This window comes from Fistularia commersonii, chromosome 3 (genome assembly GCF_037954325.1).
Source record: "Fistularia commersonii isolate RoL2024-O1a breed Wild chromosome 3, RoL_Fcom_v1.0, whole genome shotgun sequence".
Classification (NCBI taxonomy): Eukaryota; Metazoa; Chordata; class Actinopteri; order Syngnathiformes; family Fistulariidae; genus Fistularia; species Fistularia commersonii.
Window position 1 is genome coordinate 874,153 of NC_141286.1, and position 24,008 is coordinate 898,160.

Below are 24,008 nucleotides of genomic sequence, written 5' to 3' on the forward strand. Positions count from 1 at the left end.
GAGTCTGGAGGAAGAGCCGAGAGGCACAGAATCCACGTCGCTTGAAATCCAGTGTGAAGTTTCCGCGGTCGGTGTCATGTGCTGCTGTTGGTCCACTGTCTCTTCTGCAGTCCACGGTGGACGCAGCTATCTACCAGGTGCCTCTAGAGCACTTCCTGCCTCCTCCTGCTGACTCGCTGTGTGGATATGCTGGGTTCACCTCCCAGCAGGACTTGGCACCTGCCCACGTTGCCGAAGGTACCGAGAGCCGGTTCAGTGACCAGGGTGTCGCTTGTAACTATGGGGTACGATCAAGAGGAAAGCCACAGACACCAGACCTGACAATGCAGATGACCAGAAGGAGTCTATCACAGCAACCTGGGCTTCCATGACACCTGAGCGGATCCACAGGCCGATGGCCTCCATGCCACACCGTGCTGATGCTCTAATTCATGCAGATCAAGGCCCAAACAAGTTCTGGGAGTGTGTAGAAATGAACACACTTTTTTCAGAAGCGCTGATATTTCTGTTTAAATATCCTTCATTCATTGATCTTGTGTGTTAATTTATTTTTCTGAGACACTGGATTTTTGTTTTCATAATCATCATCAACATTTCAAGAAATAAAGGCTTGAAATATTTTACTCTTTGTACAATGAATCCATGCAATATATCCATCTATATAATATATGACATCTCATTTTGTACCTGTACATGTTAAAACCATCTCAGTCTGACCTCTTGGACTTTATATCCAAAACATCTTCCATGCGCTGTCCCTCCGATGGACTCATTCCAGATCTTGTTCACCGTCATCAGTCAAACAGAGAACCTCAACATCTTCATCTCTGCTCCACCGAGCTCTGCTTCCCATCTGTCTTCGATGTCTCTGGACCACAGGACGTCTCCGGCCTCACCACTGGCTGATGCTCTTTTATCACACATGAAATGTTTCTGCTTGGACATGCTTGTCCACCTCTTTTCCACGCTCGCCGTTGCTCTGGATGTTGACCATGAGTACTTGAAACCTTTCTTTATCGCCTTCTCCCCGTGGCTTCGTCACTCTACTCGGGTCCCCCTCTTTCACACTCATGTACTCTGTCTTGCTGTGGCTAAATTGAATTCCTCTTATTTCTAGGGCGTACCTTCACCTCTCTAGATTCTTCTCCACCCGCTCCCTGCTTTTACGCCAGATGAAAATGTCATCTGCAAATGTAATCGTCCATGGTGATTCCAGGCAAAGCCTATCTGTCAGCCTGTCCAAGCCACAAAGCGACCGATAATGGGCTAGAAGCCGATCCCTGCCGCTCGCCCATCTCTGCCGAGAACTCCTCTGTCACACTTGAGGCACTTTCTAGCACCGTTTCATACATGGTCTCATACATGTCCTGCACCATCTAGCATACTTCTCTGCCACTCCAGCAAATATTGCATCTAATTTCTGCCCTGGCTTCCTCTACTCTTTCCCATAACTTAATTGTATGGCTCATCAACTTTATTCCTCTATAGTGACCAACACACTGCATGTCTCCCTTGTACTTAACCATGGGCAGCAGCAAACTTCTCCATTCCTCAGGCATCCTCTCCGGGACACTTCCATACCTCCTGCGGTATATCATCAGGACCAATTGCAGGACCAACTGCAATGCACTTTCCACTTTTCATCCTCTTCGGCGCCCTCCTCATTTCCCCTTTACTCATCTCTGCTACTCTGTGGTCGACAGCTGTCACCTCTTCTACTCTTCTTTCTTACTTCCCTCATTCGTCAACTCTTCGGAGTATTCTTTCAATCTTCCCGTCAACACCTTTCCCTCTCCATGCTTAATCACGGCCTTCTCGTCTCTATCTCTGTTTTGTATAAATCCGTATATCCCTCCTTGCTGTCCATCCGACCATACAAGTCATTGTACGCCCATTTTTGGCCTTTGCCATCTTCTTGACCCCTCACCTTTCGCCGCATCTCCTTGTACTGTCTATTCCGCTCCCTCGGTGTCCCATGTGAGCCACGGCTAATGCTCATGGATATTTCTTCTTGGTTTTTTTTTTGCCTATATCCTCTTGTTTCTTGTGGCACCCCCCTCCCCCCATTAAGAGCATTTTCCCTCACAGTTGTACTTTATAGCATGGCATTTATAATGACTTCTCAAAAGTTACTATAAATGTGAGGCTTTGACATCCATGTAATAAAGACAAGCAGACCATAAAATTGACCGATCCAACCCAAATACACACTTCCAGAAAACCGTTCATTAATCTTATAGATATCTTTCCTGTTCTTATCCATGCAAGCCCATTCTGAAAATAGCTCGGTGGCAGACGGCCAACTTTTTTCGAAAGCATTCCTTTCTCAAATGATCCCTCAGACGGTTGCCGGCTTCTCAAGAGACACTCTCACCCCCAAAGACAAACTTTAATTAACTTGTGTGTGGATGTCTAAATCTCCCAGCTTAACCTTTGACACGCGGCTCTACCTGACCACTGGCTCTACAAGTGCACCTCTCGCACAAACAAAGGCCCCTTAAAGGAAGATTAGATGTTTTCCATTGTTGTCGATGCTCATCTTGTTGTAAAGGTGGCCCAAAAGAGCCCGATTCGAGCACTTGAGCTTCCAGACTGGAGGCCAAGGGCCAGCTGGTCGGCCACTTCCAGCGAGCCGCGGCCCGGAGTTTTTTGGACCAAACCTTTTAAAACCTTTCATGGTGAATTGGAAGGGAATTATCCCGGGCAAATCCCTCGGTCAGAGCCGAGAGTTGTGTCGGTGTCTGAGTGTCTTTGTATGTGTTTGTGCGAGCTCGGTCTGGCTCCGTCATGGCTGCCTCAAAGAGGGTTGGACACTCGGATAATTGCTTGGACCTGATGCCAATCATACACCCGCCTCCCCCTCGCAAAACCATATCCGCTATATCAGCTTTGTGTGAGTTTTCTGGTCTGTCTTATGTGTAAATGTGCTTGTGTGAGCATGTGTGTGTGTGTGTGTGTGTGTGTGTGTTTGTGGTCAGGAAAACTATAAAGGAGACTCATAAACCCGAAAAAGAGTCTCTTTGTGAGCTGTGTGCGTGTGTTTCCAAACTACTCCTGACCTCACTTAGGATCCGCTCAACTGACCACAGTTTGGAGTGTGTGTGAGCAGGGGAAGTGGCTTTAGGGGAGGTAGCTTTACAAATGACAAGTCGTTTGGCACTTCAAACCTTTCAGTCTCGCCACTGTCCTTGAAAGTGGATCAACTCAACGCTCTGTGTGTGTGTGTGTGTGCGTGTGTGTGTGTGTGTGTGTGTGTGTGTTTCCTCTGGATCACTTCCCATTTTCAAACCAGTATTTCACCCCTCAGTCTGCTCAACGTCCTCTTTCGTACTGTTGTCTGACTCCACAAATACACACAAAGTTCCAATTCATCTTAGGTCAGCTGTGTATTTTCTCTGTGATTGCCAGACCCAGTAGCAAATGCATAACGTCCCGTGCATGTGTGTGTGTGTGTGTGTGTGTGTGTGTGTGTGTGTGTGTGTGAGTGAGAGATACACCAACCCTATAAAACCCCAGCCAGTCTTTCCTAACCACTTACAGATAATCCCCACAATTAGCCACATAGGCCTGCAGAGTACTTTGATCAGGACAGGGCAATGTGGAACTGCTCAAAGTTATGTTCCTCTTTCATTGCTATCTATCTCCTCTTACAGTCGCTCTTTAGCAAACCGACACTACGAGCTGCGTCCGCGAAGAGGAGGAGACTATTTTCTTTTCCCCTCCTCTCTTTTTGAAACGTGGCCCTTTTAATGTCAGGCAGTTTTGGGTTTGTGATTACAGCATGTAAGTCAGATTGTTTATGGGTTGAGTTACCGTGGAGGCAAAGCCAGGCCACACAGATATTTTGGCAGGCGGAGGAGGAGTAGAAGGCAAAGAGATGAAAGAAGACTGAGCAAGAGGGAGAAAAAGGATGGGGATGTGATGGAGATTGTCACAATCATTCTTAGAGCAGACCTGCTACTAACCGGGCTCGTCTTCTCGTGTTGGCTTTGGTATGTTTGGGGTTTTATTGACGTAGAATAACGTATATAAATATTAGAAAACCAAAGGCTGTTCTCAAAGATAGTCCGCTGGTCTTAGCATTAATTTTAGTTGAAGTCGTTATCAGTCTCCTGTCGCCGTCTTTAGACGGGACCCATGCTGTCCGTCCGACCTGCACATCTGACCCGGATCACCGGGTCAAATAACAGTCCGGCCTCATTGGTCCCGTCGGTAGCGTCGGAAAATTGTATCGTGAAGAAAATGGAAACGGGCGTGCGTACATGACGGGGTTCATCAAATCAAGTTTTAGTGGCAGCACTACTGGGATTTTGCATGTGGACTTCAGGGTGGCTGGTTCAAGACCCACCAGGATCACTCGAGTGTGTGTGGACAGACCGCCGGTGGGCCCTTGAGCAACAACCCTACTCCTCTTACACACTAACCTTGTTCAATGATGCCGACCCAAACCTCAGTCAGTGTAACTGATCATTTCTATCTGGAAGAAGAATGAATTCTCTTCTAAACAATTTGTGAAAGCAAACTACTAGTGGCCACAGTTGACAGTTAGAACTGCAATGTCTGACAGGTTTTCCTAAAATAGTGAGTTACTGATGTTGTACACGTGAAGCTAACCGTCTGCCAGCTGTGTGTGGGTGTTTGCATATATGTTGCAAACAAAACAAATGCACAAGTGATGCGTCTTTGTAGCGGTCGAAAAATTGCAAAATGAAAACAAATAAGGGACAAATATACAACAAACAAGCACACTCGCAAACACACACACACACACACACACACACATCATTCCTTCCCTCGAGCAGCACCTCTGACACGTTTTTAAAACCAATTCACAAAACACACACCGATATATCAACATACTTATAGAAGCAATCAGACACACACACACACACACACACACACACACACACACAGACACACACACTCTGGAGTCAGTCTTACCAGGGAATATGATGACTCTGTAATGACCCCTCGAAAACTCTCTCCTCTTTCACACTCCTCTTGTCTTTTTCTCAGCCTTCTCCCTGGCCGTTCACATAACCCTCCAGGACTCTAGAGGGGAAGAAATAGAGGGATGAGAGAAGAGGGGAGGGATGAGAAATTGCAAGATGGGGGTATGATAGGGCAAACTTGGTGTATCTGTGAATGTGCAGAAATAGCCATGGGTAAACACAAGCAAGCATGGGAACGTAACCATATTAGCGCTATGCCACTGTTAAAAGCTTCTCTACCACTCTGCTGTCGTCCACCACCGCTTTGCCCTTTGGGACATTTGATATCTATCAGCCATTAACAAACCTGTTACTCCAAATTAGAGTGTCTCAGTATCTGTTGGATCTCACACCATCATGTACTTCTACAGCATCTTCTTGCTTCTGAAAGCGAAAAAAAAAAACCCCATCAAACTTCTATGTCTGATGTTGCAGATGAGCCGAACAAGCAAGTGAAGCGAGGACTGAATCAAATTGTATTCGTTCGACCGGGATTGTAAATTATTTTCTTCTTTGACGGTTTCCCCTAGTTTAACATTAATTCAATAAAATAAACGTCGTTTGGTGCAGCAAATCAAGTATCACGGCAAATGGTGTCACAGTTCAATCTGAGACAGCAGCTGCTGCACAGCACAAGACCCACATTAGATTCTTTGCTGCTTTTTTCTATCTCAAACCACTGGATGAGGGATCTATCTAATAAATATGGCGTTAAATAGTATGTGCACTCCACGCTATAGCTATAAGCTACTTCTTATTTTTCTGCATTGAGCATCAGACAGCAGATAGGGTGACAGGCAAACAGGGGACAAGGATTGAGTACCACAGGCCTGGGAAAGGACAGATAATGGGAGCAAGTAGCCGAACTCTGGGTCATTTGGCAAAGAGAGCGTGAGCTGGGCATAGGCTTGGGAAAAATTGAGAATCCCCCAGAGAAAGGCAACATTGACCCAGCAGAGAGGGACTTATGGAGTGTGTGCAGAGGAGAAGTGAATACTTCTGGGAACCTTGTCCTCCTGTCCTGGTAGGACAAGTACTCCCTCTGGGCACTCAAAGGCTTAACTTCAAGCACCGCATCCTTTGCACTGTCAGATCAAGGGATTCAGGGCAACCTTTAGGAGGCAGTTTGACTTTTGCCTCTCAACCCAAGCTGTCTGTATCCCGCACACCCTGTTGTCCGTTTTTCATCCATCCTGCTTTTGTGGAGAGTTAATAAGGTTCCGCACGCAAGGCCACCGTGTGATCCAAACGCAGGCGAATTCTGCATACCGGTCAATCGAAGACCATCCAGATGATGTCAGTGCAGAAGGTGCACACAGGAAGGGTTTCCTCCAGCAGCAGCTTTTGCGTCACACTCTTCTCCGTTGATGTTGAAGTATTTGGCGAGAATGATCTGTGTGAGAGTCAGGGTTTGTGTTGCCGTGGGCAGTGTCAAGCGATGTAGGTCGCTCGTACGGTGAGGCCGATGAAATATCTGAAGGTTTTGTTTTACTCCTGTTGGTTTTGATGTTATATGGTGATGTATTTGTCTCAGAGACCACGTCTCCTCCGTCTCAAATGAAATATTACCAAGAGTTGCTCCCTCATGTTCGCGTTTGTCACGTGACCGTTTTGACTCCGACCCGCTCTCTATTAGATGTGTTGCTAAACACTGATGTCATAAAGGAGAAGATTAAAAAAGAGAGACAGAGTATGCTGGCGGTGACCATCGCGGTATTTGAAATGGATGTATTTAATTCTGTGCTTAAATTGAGTTAAAATGAAAACTGCGATTCTTTGTTGACAAGCTCTGTGTCCTGGTGACTCATCTCCAGTGTCCTTACTTATCTGCGTATCCTGACTAAAGGTTATCCTTGTCTCGCTTCCCTAAATTCTGTATTTTATTTCCGCTCCTCAGCGCTGTCAGCCTCGTCATGTATATGCAATATGCGTTTCACACATGAACTAAAGTTAGTACTCTCATTCTTTACCGCACTTCCAACCGATCTAACCTTACGCGTGTTTTTCCTCGTAAAAGGAATGCTGTGTATTATCTGTGTGTTTACCATCCTTGAGCCTGAACTGTGGATGAACCTGGTCAAATCTGCTTTTATGATGTGGCCCATTTTCATTAAACTGCTCCCCCCACCTTCGGTTGTAATTAAAAGCCAGTGGGAGACGGGTGGTACCACCTTATGTAGCAGTCCAGACAGTACCTTGCTTGGGGGTTACCACAATGTTTACACTCCCACAGACTCACTGCACAGGCAGGGTTTCCACCGATACCGCTTTCCGAAGGCCAGTATGGTTGTTTTTTGGAAGGAGAAAAATCCGCCAGCCTTGAACATTTCCATACCGGCGCTTTGAAAAATGAGAAATGTAACGTACTGCCATGATCACTTACGCCCGAAATACGAAACGCAAAGGTGGATTTTTCTCGTGATTCCTGACAATCTCTAAGTTAGCCAAATGACAATGTTGGTGTAAACATAACCGAGTCTATTATGCATGTATGTATTATCTAGTCTGGTAAAATGTCTGTAAATATAGCAATATGTACTATAGAAACTCTTGCTTTGCATCTCTGTTGCATAATAATCCCAAATGTTTTGAAATGTAATGCAGGCATGCTGTTGATAAATATAACCGATAGATATTTGAAAGAATTTACTTTCAGCCATTATGAATGAGCGTTATGCCAGATGGCTAAACCTCCACTGCACATTACGTAGGCTGGATTTCTCCCTCACATGCATGTGGTTGTTTGACATGACAAAGATGCAAAGGTTTCAGAAGGAATAAAATGCCGAAAACAAATGCCTCAGGCGCTTCCTTTCCCCCGTATTCACTTAAAAACTATCGCACAAGGAGAAGATCATTCTCCGAGTTCTTCTTTTCAGCCTTTTTTCAGAGTATTGTTCGTCTATGTCGTTTTCCTCGGCACAGGAAACGACGACTGTCCTTCTGGTAAAACTTCAACCTGACAAGAATTAATTATTTGTTGTTGTTTGAACTAAACTCCTTCTGTCACACCACATGTCCAAGACACTGGATCTCATTTCTGCTCGTAACTTTTTTAAATGTATTTTTTTCTGTGTGTGTGTGTGTGTGTGTGTGTGTGTGTGTGGCGGTGGGGCACTCAGCAGGGAGGGAACAGTGGTTTGCGAGGGTTAAGACCAGAGTTTGACCTTTTTTGTGAAAGTGAAAAATGCCCAGGCTGCCGGCAGACCGAGTGTTCACTCATCTTGTCCCAGACTTCATGATAAGGTGAGGTTTTTTTATCTCAGGAAAATAAAAGCTGTAAATGTAGTGATGTTTTTGGATGAATGTGAGAACTTTACACCCTCCTTTGGGATAAGGATATACAGACCGCACTGAAATGTAGATGTGAAAATCAATCGACTGCAAAGCATGAGCACATTTTGAAAAAGAGGTCATGAACAATCTAATTTTCTTTAGATGTCACACTAGGAGAAACAACTAATGGTGGTTTGCTTTGCTTCGATAAGTGAAGAATCTCCACCGTTGCAAAAGCATCTGCCGATCGTTGTCTCTTCAATCCTTTTGCAAGGCCCGCATATCTGACACAGAATTGAGCGCATTAGTATTTACAGAAGCTACTGAGGAAGTCTCTCATTATCCCTCATCATATCATCTGACTATGTTACAATGATATTAGGTCATATTGTGGCTCATAATCTTGCATAATGTGGCCGACCGTGTCTCTCTTTCTCCTCTGTGAAAACACTTTTCGATCAAAGAATGGAACACATGACTTGATAATCAAGCTTTTTTGTTGTTCATACTGTGAATCTCCCACTGGGGTCACCTTTAAAATATATATATATGTTTATATATATGGATAAACTGGCCATACTTGATGGACTTGTGGACACCTTTGCACAATTCCATTCTGTCATTGTAAATATTTTGCTTTGTGATCTTTTTTTTTTCCTGCTTTTTCTGTCATTAACACATTATCAGAGATAGAATTTGCATTTTCAACAGCACATCTGTGCGTAGGTGTGTGTGCGCGCGTGCACGCCGGTGCACGTGGCTGTTTAGGCAGGTCTGAGTAGATAATGGCCTCGGGAGGCTGAGCCGTGGTGGCGTAATGGAGACGGATGACCCGGCTTCACTGTAAACACCTGTCCGTACAAAGTAATACGTAGTGTACACACCAGGCACATGCATGAAGGTGTTAGTGTTTCCTGCGTGAGAATACTTTTTCCTATTTTGTATGTATCCTCTCCATCATCGCATAGCTTCACTTTGTTTTCTGTCGTAAGGGTTTTGGCCTTTGGTTCAGGCATCTTGACATAAACAGTTTAATTTCCCCCTCCCCCCGTCGACTCGTGTGGAAATACTGCTGACGGTCCGGCCTTTTCCATATCCAGATGAAGATATTTGTAATTACAATACTTTTCTGATTTGTCATTTAGCTTCTTTGAAAAACCAGGCCTGCACAACGCGATAGTTCATATAAATTCTCACAACTAAACAATGACGTTCCTCGCAATGGAAGATACGTGTTACTCCCCCAATTTTTTTAGACATTTTTGTTGTTTTTTTTTCGATCCAAGCGCGTTGTTCACTTACTGGTAAACTTTAGTGATGTTTTAGATGATAAATTGCACACTGACTGAAAATGTGACTGGTGTTATATGCAAACATTGGATGTGAATTATTTCTTACACCTTCCTTTTCCAGTTTGTTACCACACGGTTTTAATAGCATAAATAAGACAGAGTGAATGATGCAATACCTACTTAAAGGGATTTGCTATATCTGTATTTAGAACTAGCTCTAGCTTCAGCTGTCCCTTATAAAACATGCTGGAGAGGTTTCAGTTTTAATATTAAGAATATAGGTAACATTTCAGACACGGGACTTTCTTTTTGGCACAAAGAACTTATTTATGTTTTTGCTTATTTTGGTATAATTAATTGAGCATCGGTATGTCGCGGTTCTGCCTAAAGCATCTCAATCCTTATCAATTCATATTTCATAATCAAGGACACGTAGCGCCTCCTGCTAGCACTTCCAAAATTATTTCGACGGGCTTGAAATGCCAGTATTTTGTGAAAGTACAGGAAGGGTCTGATGATGTCCAGAGCCCTGGAAGATCTATTGCGCCTCGTCGTCATTAAAGCCGAATCTGTTTTTGTATACACATTTTCACTCTCTTCCTTTTTAGGGTTAATTTCTTGCTGATAATATGACCCAGTTTTCTTTGTGCTTCATGTCACTTTCAAGTTGTTTGATTGTTGGTAGATGTATCGTGTTCTGACAGCATGCAGACACTTGAATTCCTTTGTTTCTGGGTCTGGTGTTCATTTAGTTAAGGAACAGGCCCGTGTGGTTTGGTTGCATGCACTACTGTGCAACTGAGATGATTTTGCCCAAGTATGTTCGTGCGCTTATCCTGTGTGTGGATGGGCGCGTGCACGTGTGCGTGCATGCGTATGCTTGTGTATGTGGACGCCAGGCTGTCTCCAGTGAAGGAGGCCCAGTGTGTTAGTGTGGAGGTTGAAGGGGAGAGCAGTATAGCCTCTATAAATCAGGCCAGATTACAGAGGCAGAAAGACCTGGAACTCCCTTTTACTTCCTCGCCCCCTCTGTTTTATGTCAGCCAACACATGCAACTAGTACTGTACGATTTAGTGGTAATGCTTACATCAGGTACTTTGATAGACACTGACTGAGCCTTTCATTCTATTAGGCATGTCCTTGCTCTTTTAAATCTCTCCTACATCTGTACTTGTTTGTCTCTTAGAAGTGCACAATCTAGACACATATGAGGCACTAAGGAGACATAAACGACCATTTGCCATCGGATTTTTGGTGAGAAACCAAATACACGATTGTGATTATTGCTCTATAATTATATTGCGACTAAAGTAAGTTCCTTAATTTTGCACGGCATCTCAGACAGACATTCATGAAGTGACCGCCACAGAAATACCAATTTCGGCCCGGACCCGACTCGTGTCCCACCTGCACGGCTCCGTGCAACACCGGACGTAATCCGCCTAAAATGGGCTCCGTTTGAACAAACCATTTTCTGGACTAAACCACTTCAGTCACAGACCAGGACAGAGCCAGTCTGAAATGCACTCTATGCCATCTATATGGATGGTATTTCAAGGTCTATCTTATCTTGTAATATCTTATCTTATCCTATCTTATATTTTCTTTTCTTATCTTGTCTTGTCTTATTAGGCCCAAATAGACACGCACAGGTATGAACACAAAAAAGAGGTCGATCTCCCTTTACCAGTGGAAAAAAAAAGACGGTCTCATGTTAGTTGAGTTTCACCTCATGTCTATTTGCATTTGCTTTCTATAAGTTAATATGACACTAGTGATGCGCATAACGAATACAATTCTGCTGAGTTATCCGACAAAAGAATGGCGTACGACTGCTAAACACTGTGGATGGAATTTATACCTATACTGGAAAAGTCCAGTTTCGTAGACTCGGGCACCTTCTGCGGTAGCCGTAACTTGTGTGTGAAATCAGGCTGGGTAGAGGTGGGGTGACGGTCACGAGCGCTCAGCCTCTAAATGACATTCATTGTTGGAAAAGTGCAGTGTTCTGAAATCGGTCTTTGACAGCAAAGTGGCCTCCTAAGGCAGTGGAATTGCACGGCTCCAGCTGTTATTGCCCGCAGCACGGTGACGTTCCTATCCATTATTACGCATTCTCATTTGTCAGGTACTCACAGATGAACTTCCCTGTCATTATGACACGTCGGTCCACAATCATGGATAAACCACATGTAACATGTGAGGGGCGGCGTGACGCGGGAGGTCCAGCGATCGTCTTGGGTCGGACATCCGGCTCCTAGTGTGTCGAAGCGTCGTTGAGAAACATCGCACGTTGCAATTATTTATTCCGCTCCGAGACATCTGATTTGCTGGCCTTTGATAAATATTGTCACGTCCCCATAACACAGACTGAACCAAGTTTCCTGCAAACTGTCAGAAGTAAAACGCGTCTGTAGACCCGTCATTGAGGTTCCGTCTCGGCGATATAGTCTTTCAAGTAGCAGCGGTAGATCTCACGTGCACGTCGGACACATTTCGCTACTGTCGCGCCTTCATATCTGCGGATATTTGCTGGTCTTTTTGATACGAGTTTCGTGTCAACGCGCTGTCCTGTCGTCCGTCAGGGTTCTTCTTCTCATCAATTACGGGATAAACTCAGGTGCAGTGTATCAGATGATCCAAGTAAGTCATCTATCAACCACCGCGAAAGCCTAAATTTGGATGGGAGCGGCTTCTGCGTAGACGACAGGCATTCGATTTATCTCCGATGTCCCTTTCGCGCCGCTAGAACGGTGTGTCCCACTTTCAAGTCCGACCAAGTTTTTCTAAATGGAGACTCTCACAAGCTCTTGGCTTTTGATCTTAGGATAGAGCTTTAAATGTGTCCATTCCTCATTGCTGACACCGTGAGTGATTATTTGTTATGTTTTGAGTAGCCCTATCGTTTGGGCGGCTCAGATCCCCCGTCTAAGCCAATATAATCCGCCTCCAAAACCTTGCAATGTAAAATAATGGTTTTCTTGTTTTTCTTTCCTATTTTTGGTCAAGAAAAGCTCGATGGCCAGTCAGTTCTTTCTCACCGCTCTCTCTTTCTCTCTCTTTCTTTCTCCCTCACCATAGTTTAGAATTTAATTGTGTTTTGACAACTCTTTTCCATGGCTCGCCCAATTATAGCCTCCAGTTGGGCTGGTAATGACAGTTGTTAATGGGGTGAAAAATGGACGTGCATCTCTGACAGAAACCATAAGCAGATTATTTAAAAGGGGAGGCGGTAGCCAAGGAAAGCACAGGCGGGCCCGGACGCTCTTTGCTCCCGTCCCGCGAAGGCCTTCGTACGCACCGCTCCCGCCGTCTTCTCGCCGTCTTCTCGCCGTCCCGTCACGTGACCGCGTCCGTCGTTTTGTCAGCGTTAAGATCGGCGCGGCGGTCGGAGTCCCCGGGGCTGCGGCGCCGGGCCATGGGAACGACTCGGCGACCCGTCGCACACGGACGCACATTTTAAATCTCGTCAAATTTCTCACGCTGCTTTCCTTCCCTCTCCGCTTTCCCTCTCCTCCCACATACCCCTTCCCTGCCGTGCCTCTTCTTTCTTTCTCTCGCCGCAGGGAACGTATCGATCGCCTTTTTCCCAAAGTTATTTTTAATCCAAGATAAACAAGTAATGTGCATTTCCTTGGGAGATGTGGGGTTGCCCCAAATGTCCTGCTCCTTTTAAAGTTGTCTTTATGCTCGAGGGAGGCGATGATTAAGCCGTATTGCATAAGGAGGGTGGGGGAAGGGCTTTTGCGGGTGTTTAGAAAATAGCAGAAGTGCCATCAGTGACTGGGAGACGTGGGAAGTCCGGCTTTATTCCGAGTTAGTTATAGCACATCCTATTATTATCCTCCGGACTGTGCGACAACGCTGACCCTAAACACACACACCCTCACAGTCAGTGTTCCTCCCTCTTTCACACAGACGCAGGCCAGGTCATTCCCAAGTCTTATTTCTTCTGGATTTTATGGGAAAACTTAAATTTAGCCCTGGCAGGGAGTGCAGGCATAATAATCAAAACTCTTGTCACCAGGCTCCCAGTGCTAGGTGGTCTGGCTGCCGCCGAGGAAAACTCTCATCCAGTGAAAGACAATTTCCTTCTTTTCAGACTGGCACAGATTGGACTTGGGACTTTTTGTGTGTGTGTGTTTGTGTGTGTGTGTGTGTGTGCGCGCCTGTGTGTGTGTGTGTGTGTGTGTGTGTGTGTGTCTGTGTGAGTGGGGGGTGGGGGCAGTGCCAGGTATTTTGAAATCTCTAGAAGAAAAGAAAAGAAGTAGTAGCACTCGGGATGGGGGTGGAGGTGGACCCTGGCTGAAGAACACTAACATTTAACACTGACGACAAAAGCAATGGCTGAACAACTGCTGGAATTATGGACACACAAATATTTCCACTGAACACGGACATCTTGCGAGAGATAACAAACATAGTTGTCATTGAATATGGATATACGTTAAAAAAGAGGCCGATGTTAGCTTGTCCTCTCCACCTTCGATCTGCACGTCTTATAACCCAATTACAATTTACAAGAAAATACTCATCGCGAGCCCAAAGTCATCTTCACAACTCGCTCGCTTCCTGGGCATCCCGGCAGCCGAAGGCACCGCTATCATTTCTGTCTGCGAGGGAAAAAAATCTAACTTACCAGGCAGCTGGTTTGAATAAAAAGCATGCAGTGTAATACTGAGAGACTGAAAAAAAGCAAATCAAATCCTCAATATAAAATCAAAATCCTCCGCAGTGTTACTGTGGGAAGGGGATGTGGAAGGAAGTATTTCTGTCGGAATAAGGCAAGATAGAACATGATAATGACTTAAAAAGCTGCTAGTTTAGTCGTCAACCTCAACCTTGTCACACCACTATGTGTGTGTGTGTGTGTGTGTTTGATCACACAGCGCAATATTAACATTATTCGCAGTGTGAAATCACTAAACAGGTCAAAGGTGACGGGGTGCTAAGGAGGTCTTTGACATTGGACATACACACTCCATGGCTTGCCGTATATATATATATATATATGTGTGTGTGTAAATTACAGCACAACAGTGTGCAAATTGTAGGTACATGGTGATTGCATGTATTTAATGGACCATCTAACTGTTTAATCTCTGTCTTTTTTAACATGTTTCCCACCGGCTCCGTTCCCTGGACCCTCCCAGGTAAGAGCATCATTTTGTCTTTTTTGTATTCCATGACTTTCAGCCCCTGTAAACACACCGGCCTTACTGAGTCCTTATCCATCATGTTTAACAGTGAGTTCTCACTTTCACTCTTTATTATTCCTTTAAAACCCTCATCACTTCTGCTCGGGGCTTTTTCTTATTATTGTAATCTAAACTCACACATCATCTATTCGAGTCTTTGTGCCGAGTTGGTATTTTAATGCTTCCTTCATTTGCACATTGTTATGTTTTCTTAGCTGGTTATTATTTCGCACGTAGCGGACGTATGATATATTGACCCGTATAAATCAGCCAGGATTGATCAAATCTATGTCATTTGTTCATGTTTTCAAGTCAATATTGCACCGTATATGCAAAATGTGTGACTCTGTGATCTTAAATGTGTCAGTTGTTTATGTATTCTGTTGTTTAGTGCATATTGTGCACACGGCATAATGAGATGAGATGAGATGAGATGAGAGATGAGAACAACTTCATTTATCTCGAAGGAAATTGTTGTGCCAGAGTTTCAAGTAAAAAACATAACAGTAATAGATAATAGTAGGAAGGAGGAAGAATAACCCACACGAGTACGAGATCTGATATAGAAATGCATGTAATGGATTGATTTTTCACAATTCAACATAATTCCGGGACAAGTGTCTGAATAATACTTGTCTCAAAATGTAAAACCAAATTGTGTTCCCGTTTCACAAAGCAGGAACCACCTTCAGCGGACGGCTGCGGTCAGACTTTACCATTCTTTTTACATTGAATGTTTTTATCCCCATGAAATCTGCAGACGCGCAAATTGATCTTTGGACGATGCGATTCCTCCGTAACGTGGAGCAACATGAGCACGGTTGCATGTTATGCCTGGCCCATATAGTTTTATTGCTCTATTTGTCACAGCCAGTAGTTGTTTTTTTTTTTCCTCACACTCCCGACGTCCCAACGATAACTAACGGCTGACAGACTCGGCTCTCCTCATTCTTCCTTTTTTCCCTGCGTTCCATGAGAAAGTCAGGGAGGATGCATGAAACTTGGACTGCTCATCAATCTTTCTGCAGAGAGAGAAGAAAACAAAGACAGATATTGAGTTCTTAGGAAGTGAAGGTGTAGGAGGCCTGGTTTAGGCAAGGGGAGTCCCAGTAGGAATACACACACACACACACACACACACACACACAAATGCTTAGATGAAGAAACCAAACTTATGTTAGATGCTTCAACAACTTGGCCTCCATTTGCTCATCAGTGACGCCGGCTACTAGAGTTTCACATTTGTGCATATGTGTGTGTGTGTGTGTGTGTGTGTGTGTGTGTGTGTATACGTTCCATGATGAAAAAGTTATAATAGTATGGGTTTGACCTCTTCAAATGATTTTTTGTAAATAAATGACAAGTGTATATGAAGCATTACGTGAGCGAGGCCAAGTTGTGACGTTAAAGGAAAATGTAAAGTTGATCCTCACGTGTTTCCTCCTTTTTGGACTTCTTCATACTGAAGAGAACGTGAGAAAAGATGGATTCTTTTTTCTTGTCAGTCAGTGTTACATAAGTGTTACTTATTCTTTCCTTTGTAGTCTCAGTTTGAAATAAAAGAAGAAAAATCCACCATCGGGTCAGCCATTTAAAATGAAACACAGTGAGGAAAGAAACTAGTGCATAGCTGAATCATTGTATATGTGTGTGTGTGTGTGTGTGTGTGTGTGTGTGTGTGTGTGTGTGTGTGTGTGTGTTTTTACAACCCCCACAAGCTGAATATATTCCATCTAATCACACTGGACTGGACAAGATAATCCTGAATGAAATGGTGTCATAAGGCATGTTTATGCTGATTGAGCGTTTCTCTTTATTATAGTGGACCATGTAAATGCCAAAAGACAATTCGGTGGCGTCGTGTACACGACCCCGTAATCTCTCTGCGGCCGGATAGTGTGAGCGATCAAACTCTTGATCACAAACAATCATTTTCATAGATGAGGTGACTTTATGTGGGAGACGTTTTGTTTTTTTCTACCCTCGTGCGAGAATCCTTTTTTTCCCCCTCTGTCAATAGATAGTGAAGCTACTGGAGATTTTTTTTTTCCTCCTTATTCATATGAAGAAGAGCAATGAATTCCCCAGTACAAGGTCTTGCAAAGTCATCCCCTCCAAAGCCATGAAAACGAGCTGCGATGAAAATTATTGCCCCCAGAAAAAGAAATCACTTAGCTGCCTTTTTGATCTTACTTATGAAATATGCAGTCGGACAGCGTTTCATATAATCCCATACTGTTCGTAACTGATGGGGAGCATTATGACAGCCATAAATTACAAAATAGCCAACCTAAGCAGCGGAGTGCAAAAGAAACGAAAGAAGGGGGAAGGATTGCAAAAACACACATTGGTAACCTAGCATTGCCCCCGCTCTCACTCCGGCTCCCCATGGGATCAAAAAAAAAAAGGATTTGGACAAGTAAATTATTTCCTTCAAGTGGTGAACTCTCAGGGCCGACAGAGTGAGTTAGATGTGTGTGTTCATATCAAGCGGCGGCACTCACTCACACACTCTTGCAAAAACGGGAACATGCAAGCCTTTGAAGTCCCAAAAGGGAAAATTTATCTCTCTGTGTTTGGACTCTCCTGAAGGTGAATACAAGCATGTCTGCCGTTGTTGACACTGTGAGGTGGCACGGGTTAGCGGGAGGAAAGGCTTACGGGGAAAAAAGATATCATTCCCGTTGTTTTGTTTTTCTAATTACTATCTTTATTTTCTGGTAATGCACTGGGTTCAGCCTGTTGCAGCATGGCGTGGAGCAAAAAGAGGTTTTACAATCTCTATCACACTTTTTGTTTTTAAATTGAAAGGACAACATCACTTTTTGTCATATCAAGTCAAAACCTCACATTGATTTGACGCAAAACCAACAAAATATTACTAGGACAATTGAAAAATAAGAGTATGACATGTTGAACAAAATTTACAAACAGAACCCTAAAAACCAAATAAAGTGTGATTTCCAATCAAACAAAAACTCATTATTAACATTAAAGCATTTAATGCACAAGTCAAAGACAGCGGAAATATGACAAATGACATATTCTATCACAACAATACAAATTGTTTGTTTGTTTTGGTTTCCGAGCCTTTCTCCTCACTGATAATGGCCTAACTTTTCATTTTAAATGTGAGATTCGGAATCGGGCGTCCTCTGGGAGAATGGCGTTGTGTAAAATAATGGAAAGGCTTGAACAGTTGACAGAGATGCCGGTCTGTCTCTGGTGATCGGCTTCACCTCGCAGCAGCGCCTCACACCTCCGGTCAGATTCAACCGGTGCTGCAACCTGATATTGTTAGAGCAGAAAAGGAAAAAGAAAAGCAAGCTCCCGCTGTGTGTGTGTGTGTGTGTGTGTGTGTGTGTGTGAAGGCTACTCTGTCTGTATATGTGTGATTGTTGCTGTGTATGTTTGTGTTGATTCTTCCTGCTTACCTGCCAGTGTGTTAGTGGTTGGAGGATGCTGAGAGAGAGAAGGCTGAGAAGAAACAGGGCTTGGATCTGCTTTCCATCAGACTAACCTGCCCAGGGCCACAAAAGACCTGACTTCCTCCTCTCTCCCTCGCTATCTCACACTCTGTCTCTGTCCCGCTTTCTCTCTCCGTCTCAAACACACACACACACACACACACACACACATTGTACACAGTGGATTAAACGCTCCCATAAAAAAAAAAAAAGAAAAGAGCACGGGAGTGTGTTATGTTAGCGCTAGAAGGCCAAACACGACTAACGTTCCCGGTGACTTTCGTAAAACACCGAGGACCAAAAAGTTAAAAAAAGGACTTCCTGGATTGTATTCTAATCTGTGATAATCCCACAGACAGCCAAACCATTTTTTTACTAGTTTTCCATTTTGTGGCACAGCTGTGTTACAATAAAGATGAAATGTTTTCGTGTCGACGCATCGCTTACAAAGGTAGGTTTGGAGTCACGGATAAAGACGAAACGGTTAAAACATCGAAAGAAAGCTGAATTTTCGAGACTCGTCACCAAAGTACACGGAACATAGAAAGGCTCGTAACGGAATGAACACATGTAGCTTTAAATAACAGAAAGATGTAAAGTTATAGTGAAGTTACATTAAATGTAATATTTTGCCTTTTTTATTCCATCAGGATTGGCATTATTCTAAGTATGACATGAATCCAGAGAACATGGCATGCTGTATGAAGGGAGACTGAAATGAGTCCGACCGTGGGACATTAGATGTTCTGGAGATAAAGTCCGAGACGCCAGACTGAGCTGCTTTAGACGTGGACAGAGGAGACGGTGAATAAAAGGTAGAAGGATGCCGTAGAGGGAGGTTTCTGTGACCGTCTGCCACAAACTGAGCGCTCGCTGATGCTCGTCGTCTCTCCGTTAGACGCCGATCCGTCGCTTCGCTCATCCGTTTGTTGCTTTATGCTTCTGTTCTGGAGTCCAAATACTGGCAGTAACTGAAGGCGGCGATGTCTGCGGAGGTTCTCGCTCCCCCGGGTCACGCCGAATTCTCATCCAAATCTTCTTGTCTTGGCAACAGGACTTGAATTTTCAGCCCGTCGTCCCAGAGCTGCTTCCGTCCTGAAGGTACCAGAAGCAGCCTCCGTCCAGGGGATCCAACGGGTTTCGCTCTTTTGTTTCGCTTCCCCTTTTCACATTCCAATCCGGGTAATCCCACAAAGTTGTCTTTTGTTCCAACGAACGACCCCCCCCCCCGTTAGCATGACAACCCCCCCCCCCCACACACACACACACACACATACACACACACACACCAGGCTGCTGCACATCAATTCTTCGTCTTACATAACGAGCCACCGTAAACTAGACCCGCCCAAAACCTGGCAGTCATATTCCGAAACTCCCCATCGGGCATCAGAAGCGAAGCGGCCTCTGGGATGAGGGCTGAGACGTCTTCAAGCCAAGAAATTCAAGTCCAGTAGCAACGACAAGAAGATTTCGACAAGAATTAAGGCGGTCATAAGATTACGCCGCCTCTGAATGAATCAATATGCACCTATATGACCTTAAACCCTTGCCGAGGTTCTCACTCATGATATACGTGATACAACTCAGAGATTTTTCTACCACTATGTGCACGCTTCTGTTTGTGCTTCTGTGACGACATGTATTTATTTGACGTGACTGCATGCGTGTGTTCGGAACCCAAACTATCTTTCCCACCCTCCTGCACCCCCGGCGGGCGTTTCCCATCCCGCTTAACTCATCATGGTCTCCGGCCCAGCAGCGCTCCGGGCAGGACCGCGCAGTCCCACAGGAGGCCGAGGCCACGTTCATCCGTCCAGCTTAGGAGGGCGGGGATTGGGTTTAGGCGACAGGTGCCAGAGGGACCGGGACAGACCCTCTGCGAAAAACACACACACTAATACACACAGGGAAATGCATACACGCTGAATCTGGCCATGCCTTAATCCCCAGCCAGCTGTTGCAGTTGCCAGCCCAATCAGTCTAAAGTGTCGAGAGCTAGTGAAGCCTGTGGTGTGTGTGTGTGTGTGTGTGTGTGTGTGTGTGTGTGTGTGTGTGTGTGTGTGTGCGCCAGTTTTTAGGGAGGGAATCAGGGGGTCAGGTAGCTGCCATGCATGCTGGTTGTCCTCTCAATCTTGACTCTCGGTGGAACGAGACTCCGGTCCGTCCCATGATGGCAAAGGCCTGATAGATTCATAACACATGTTTTCCTGCTACTATCAGCATGTCTCTCTTTTTTTCCCCCTCTCTCTCTCTCTCTCTCACACAAACACACACACACACACATATATATATATATATATAAACACACTCAAACACAAATAATACACTGTCATTCATTATTTTGCCCCTGGCTCAGATAGGCCTGATCCTATCATAGTCCACCCCAAACGTCAGTAGAAGTGAGACGGGGCAGAAACCCGTCCCGCCCCTGGGCTCCCCTTTAAGCCGACCCGTCCCTCGTGACCCCAGAAACATGGGCTAATCTATCAGGAGCAGGGGGCGGCTGTGTTTTGGTTGAGGGTTATGGAGGGCGCTGTGTCTGCTGCCAGGGGTCGCATTGCCAGTTCATGGTGTGTCATCACTAGGGTTTCTCAACAGCCAGCGTATTATTGCCGCATGATATTGAGTTTATAACACGCACTCGGTCACCCAGAAGCAAAGATTAAAAGCAGCCTGTCGTACAATTCGTACACAAGGTGTATTCATAATAGCTTGTGTTTACTGTATTTTTTTCTCATTTTTTTCCCGCATTCAAATGATTCGCATGGCCGTTGTTCCATATTCAATGTTTCAGCGTCGGCACCGCTTATTCTGCACAAAGCCTCGCCGAGTCCGGCCGTCATTAGTTGATCTCAGGGCCACATTTAGTGACATACAAGCATCCGCTCTCTTGTTTTTCTTCATATAATAATTGTGTTGTGCCAGGAAGGCTAATGTGGTTGCTGCTCGGCTGTGGGATCAAACCGGCTCAATAAGCTCCACCCCTGTGTTATTTAAGTATTATTATTTAAGTATTATTATTTACTTTACAAAAGGCCACGATTAGGTTGCATAGTGTCGTTAAAGCAGAGCTGCACTTCTTGAAGAAGAATTATTTACTTTCACTTTTGAACGACGCTGCAAAGTTTTGTGACTTTGAATGAACCTTTTTTTTTTTTACAAACGAAGGTTCCGATTTTGGGGCGTCAGGACCCTAATTTACAAATAGCCTTTTGGAAAGTGTGATGATATTTCTGTTCATTTCTTTTTATTTCATTTTTTGCTCTTATTCTACTAGTTTTGGATAATTTCTCACCATTTTTTTAAAATATGGTTTCTATCGCACGCTTTTAAATGAAACGTATAAAAGTAAAAGCCAAATTTTTCCTGTCTATTTTTCCCGTCTATTCATTTCTAACATTCTTTTCACCTGGAAGTGGCTTTTGAGAGAAAGGATTGCAATCATCTCCTGAAACGGAGTAATGATTGAGTCAAGAGGCCCGGAGTGTGATCCACGCGGAGGTGAATCCTGAGCAGATTCTTAAAGCTCCGAATACTCGATAAACACGGAGGAATCCAGCGACTTGACATTTCGTCGACAGAGTTCTACGGTAGATAGCGGCGTATATGATAGAGAGGGATGAAAATGATACCGATATAGTGGATCCATATTATGGCGTGGATGAAATTAGAAGCCGTGGAAGCATAGTTTCTTGTTTTGTTTTTTTCTTTTCTTAGTCAACGGTACCCCTGTTTTCCCAGTCTACACTGCAACACCATTTGTATAAGTCAAAGTCGGAGGTAAACGGCTCCCTTTTCTGTCTCAGTATAAGCAGAATGCTGTTTGAACATTCCTGTTCAGTACTGGTGTCAGTGAAAAGCAAATGCAAGTCTTATGAGGCTGATTCACATAATGCGATGATTTCATAATGTCATTAGTCTATTATGTGATCACAAGATGAGCTACAGCTCTGGGCTACATCACCAGTTCATATGGACCATTTCCACACATCACTGTGTGTATGAATATGATATCTGTTAAAAGCCACATCAATAAGATGTGTTAATATGATCCACTCAGCAGTCACATTCCATGCATTATCCCGAACCTCCTCTCCCTGTCGATAGCGCAGCCACCGATGATCCCCTGATAGTGTTTGCTGTAAAGGAGTATAGTAATCTTGTATCGGTATTGGAAAGAAGAGGAAAAAACATACTCAGATGAAGTTGTTCAAATTTCACATTGTCTTGGTAGCCGGGGAAATGGAAGTGACTTCACTAGGCCCCTCCAGAAAAAGCAAGTAGATCCAGTGTCATCGCTTTTAGTCCATATGGCCACTCTGCACCTAATCGATGTCGTCTGACAATCAGAAACAATTAGCCCCAGAATATTTTGTATAATGAGTATAATATTTTTCTCCCTGGAGCTCCCCCTTGTCAGTCTGCGCGTCCTCGGAGACATCATCGCAGTCTATTACCGGCTAGTAAAACTTTACGGCGCGCTATCCCGGGTTCCGCAAGGGCTCTTATTGTCGCAAAGGACTGGAAAATATCTGCGCTGTTACGTTTCATTTCGAGAATAACGGAAGGGTTTCAAAGCTCCGACTCCATATCTGCCATAGTGTTGCATTAAAACCATACCTTATTCTATTGTATTCAAAGCAAACAGCATTACAAAAGCTGAAGTGGTTCAAATTCTCCATGAAATGTAGTTGCAAATAACTTAATTAGATGAGGTTTGAGGTTATTTACTCAATAATGGAGACCTATTCACTTCTGATTAAAAAGACAGAAAGTGACTTTTTCTGGCCACACACCACAACCTTTTGAACCTTTGAGAGCGGCGGAAGTTATCCAGCTGTGTTGTCCTTGTACCAGACACCCATGTCTCCATCCCAACAATGAACACCAAAGGGAAACTAATTCCTCGTGTCACATTTCGAAGAGATGTCGCCGCAGACGGCGATGGTAAGACCGGACACAATATCTTTAAAAACCCTCGGTCATCCGGCTGGTGGTGGCGCAGAAAAACTGGTGAAAAGTAAATGAATTTGCTTCAACAATTGTTTCTTCTTCTTCTTATACGTAGACAAAAGACTCCAGGAAGTAAAAGAAATCAATGATATATATTTTTTTTCTTATGATATCTACTGTTAGGTCATTTCTAAATTGAGATATATGTATTTACTCAAGCCTTTCATAATTTGCAACAAATACGATGAGCACATTTTGTTTAATTCTTTAAAAAAGCGTGGATAGTGTTAAAAAGATTTTTTTTTTTTTTTCTTTTAAAGATGAGTCTCCAAAACAATTGTAAGAATAGCAAATATCTTCTCACTCAGTAAGTTATTTACTAAAGAAGGGGTGGACAATTATATTGGCTGGCGGGCTAAATTTCTTATTTAATTTTTATGCACAGGCCATCGAGGTGAACAAAATAAAAATTGCAATTTCAATCATTCAATTTTTTGCCATTTTACTTCGATTTCAAAACCATTAATGATCATATAAATGTACCGACGGACATTATTTTGTATGTAATCATCCATACAAAATGAAACAAAAGGAAAAACAAAGTTTGATATTGATCGAAAATACTGTAAAACGGGCCTTATGTGGCCTGTAAAATGCCCAGGTTTGTTCTACAGAGATGAGTCATGTTTCAGGTCCCTCTTTCTAAAACTGCTCAAAATAGAATAAATTTCTCCTGTTCGTTGCATTGATACTCATAAATACAGGAATATTTTGGGTAATAGTAGAACCGATATTTATATCTATCAAGTAAATATACAATGTTTTTC

General features: G+C 43.9%; 1 protein-coding gene across 3 annotated transcripts in view; it reads left to right on the top strand.

The window, feature by feature from the left end:
- bcas3 (BCAS3 microtubule associated cell migration factor) overlaps nucleotides 1-24,008 on the top strand; it is a 294,545-nt gene that overhangs the window by 210,214 nt on the left and 60,323 nt on the right. The window contains exon 24 of one of the 3 annotated variants that reach the window (XM_086140783.1): nucleotides 18,876-19,058. The exons of the other annotated variants lie outside the window; for them this stretch is intronic. Coding sequence (XP_085996909.1) covers nucleotides 18,876-18,892 — 17 coding nt within the window. The 3' untranslated portion in view covers nucleotides 18,893-19,058. Of the gene's footprint in view, nucleotides 1-18,875; nucleotides 19,059-24,008 lie in introns of those variants that run through there. 3 annotated transcript variants of the gene reach the window in all.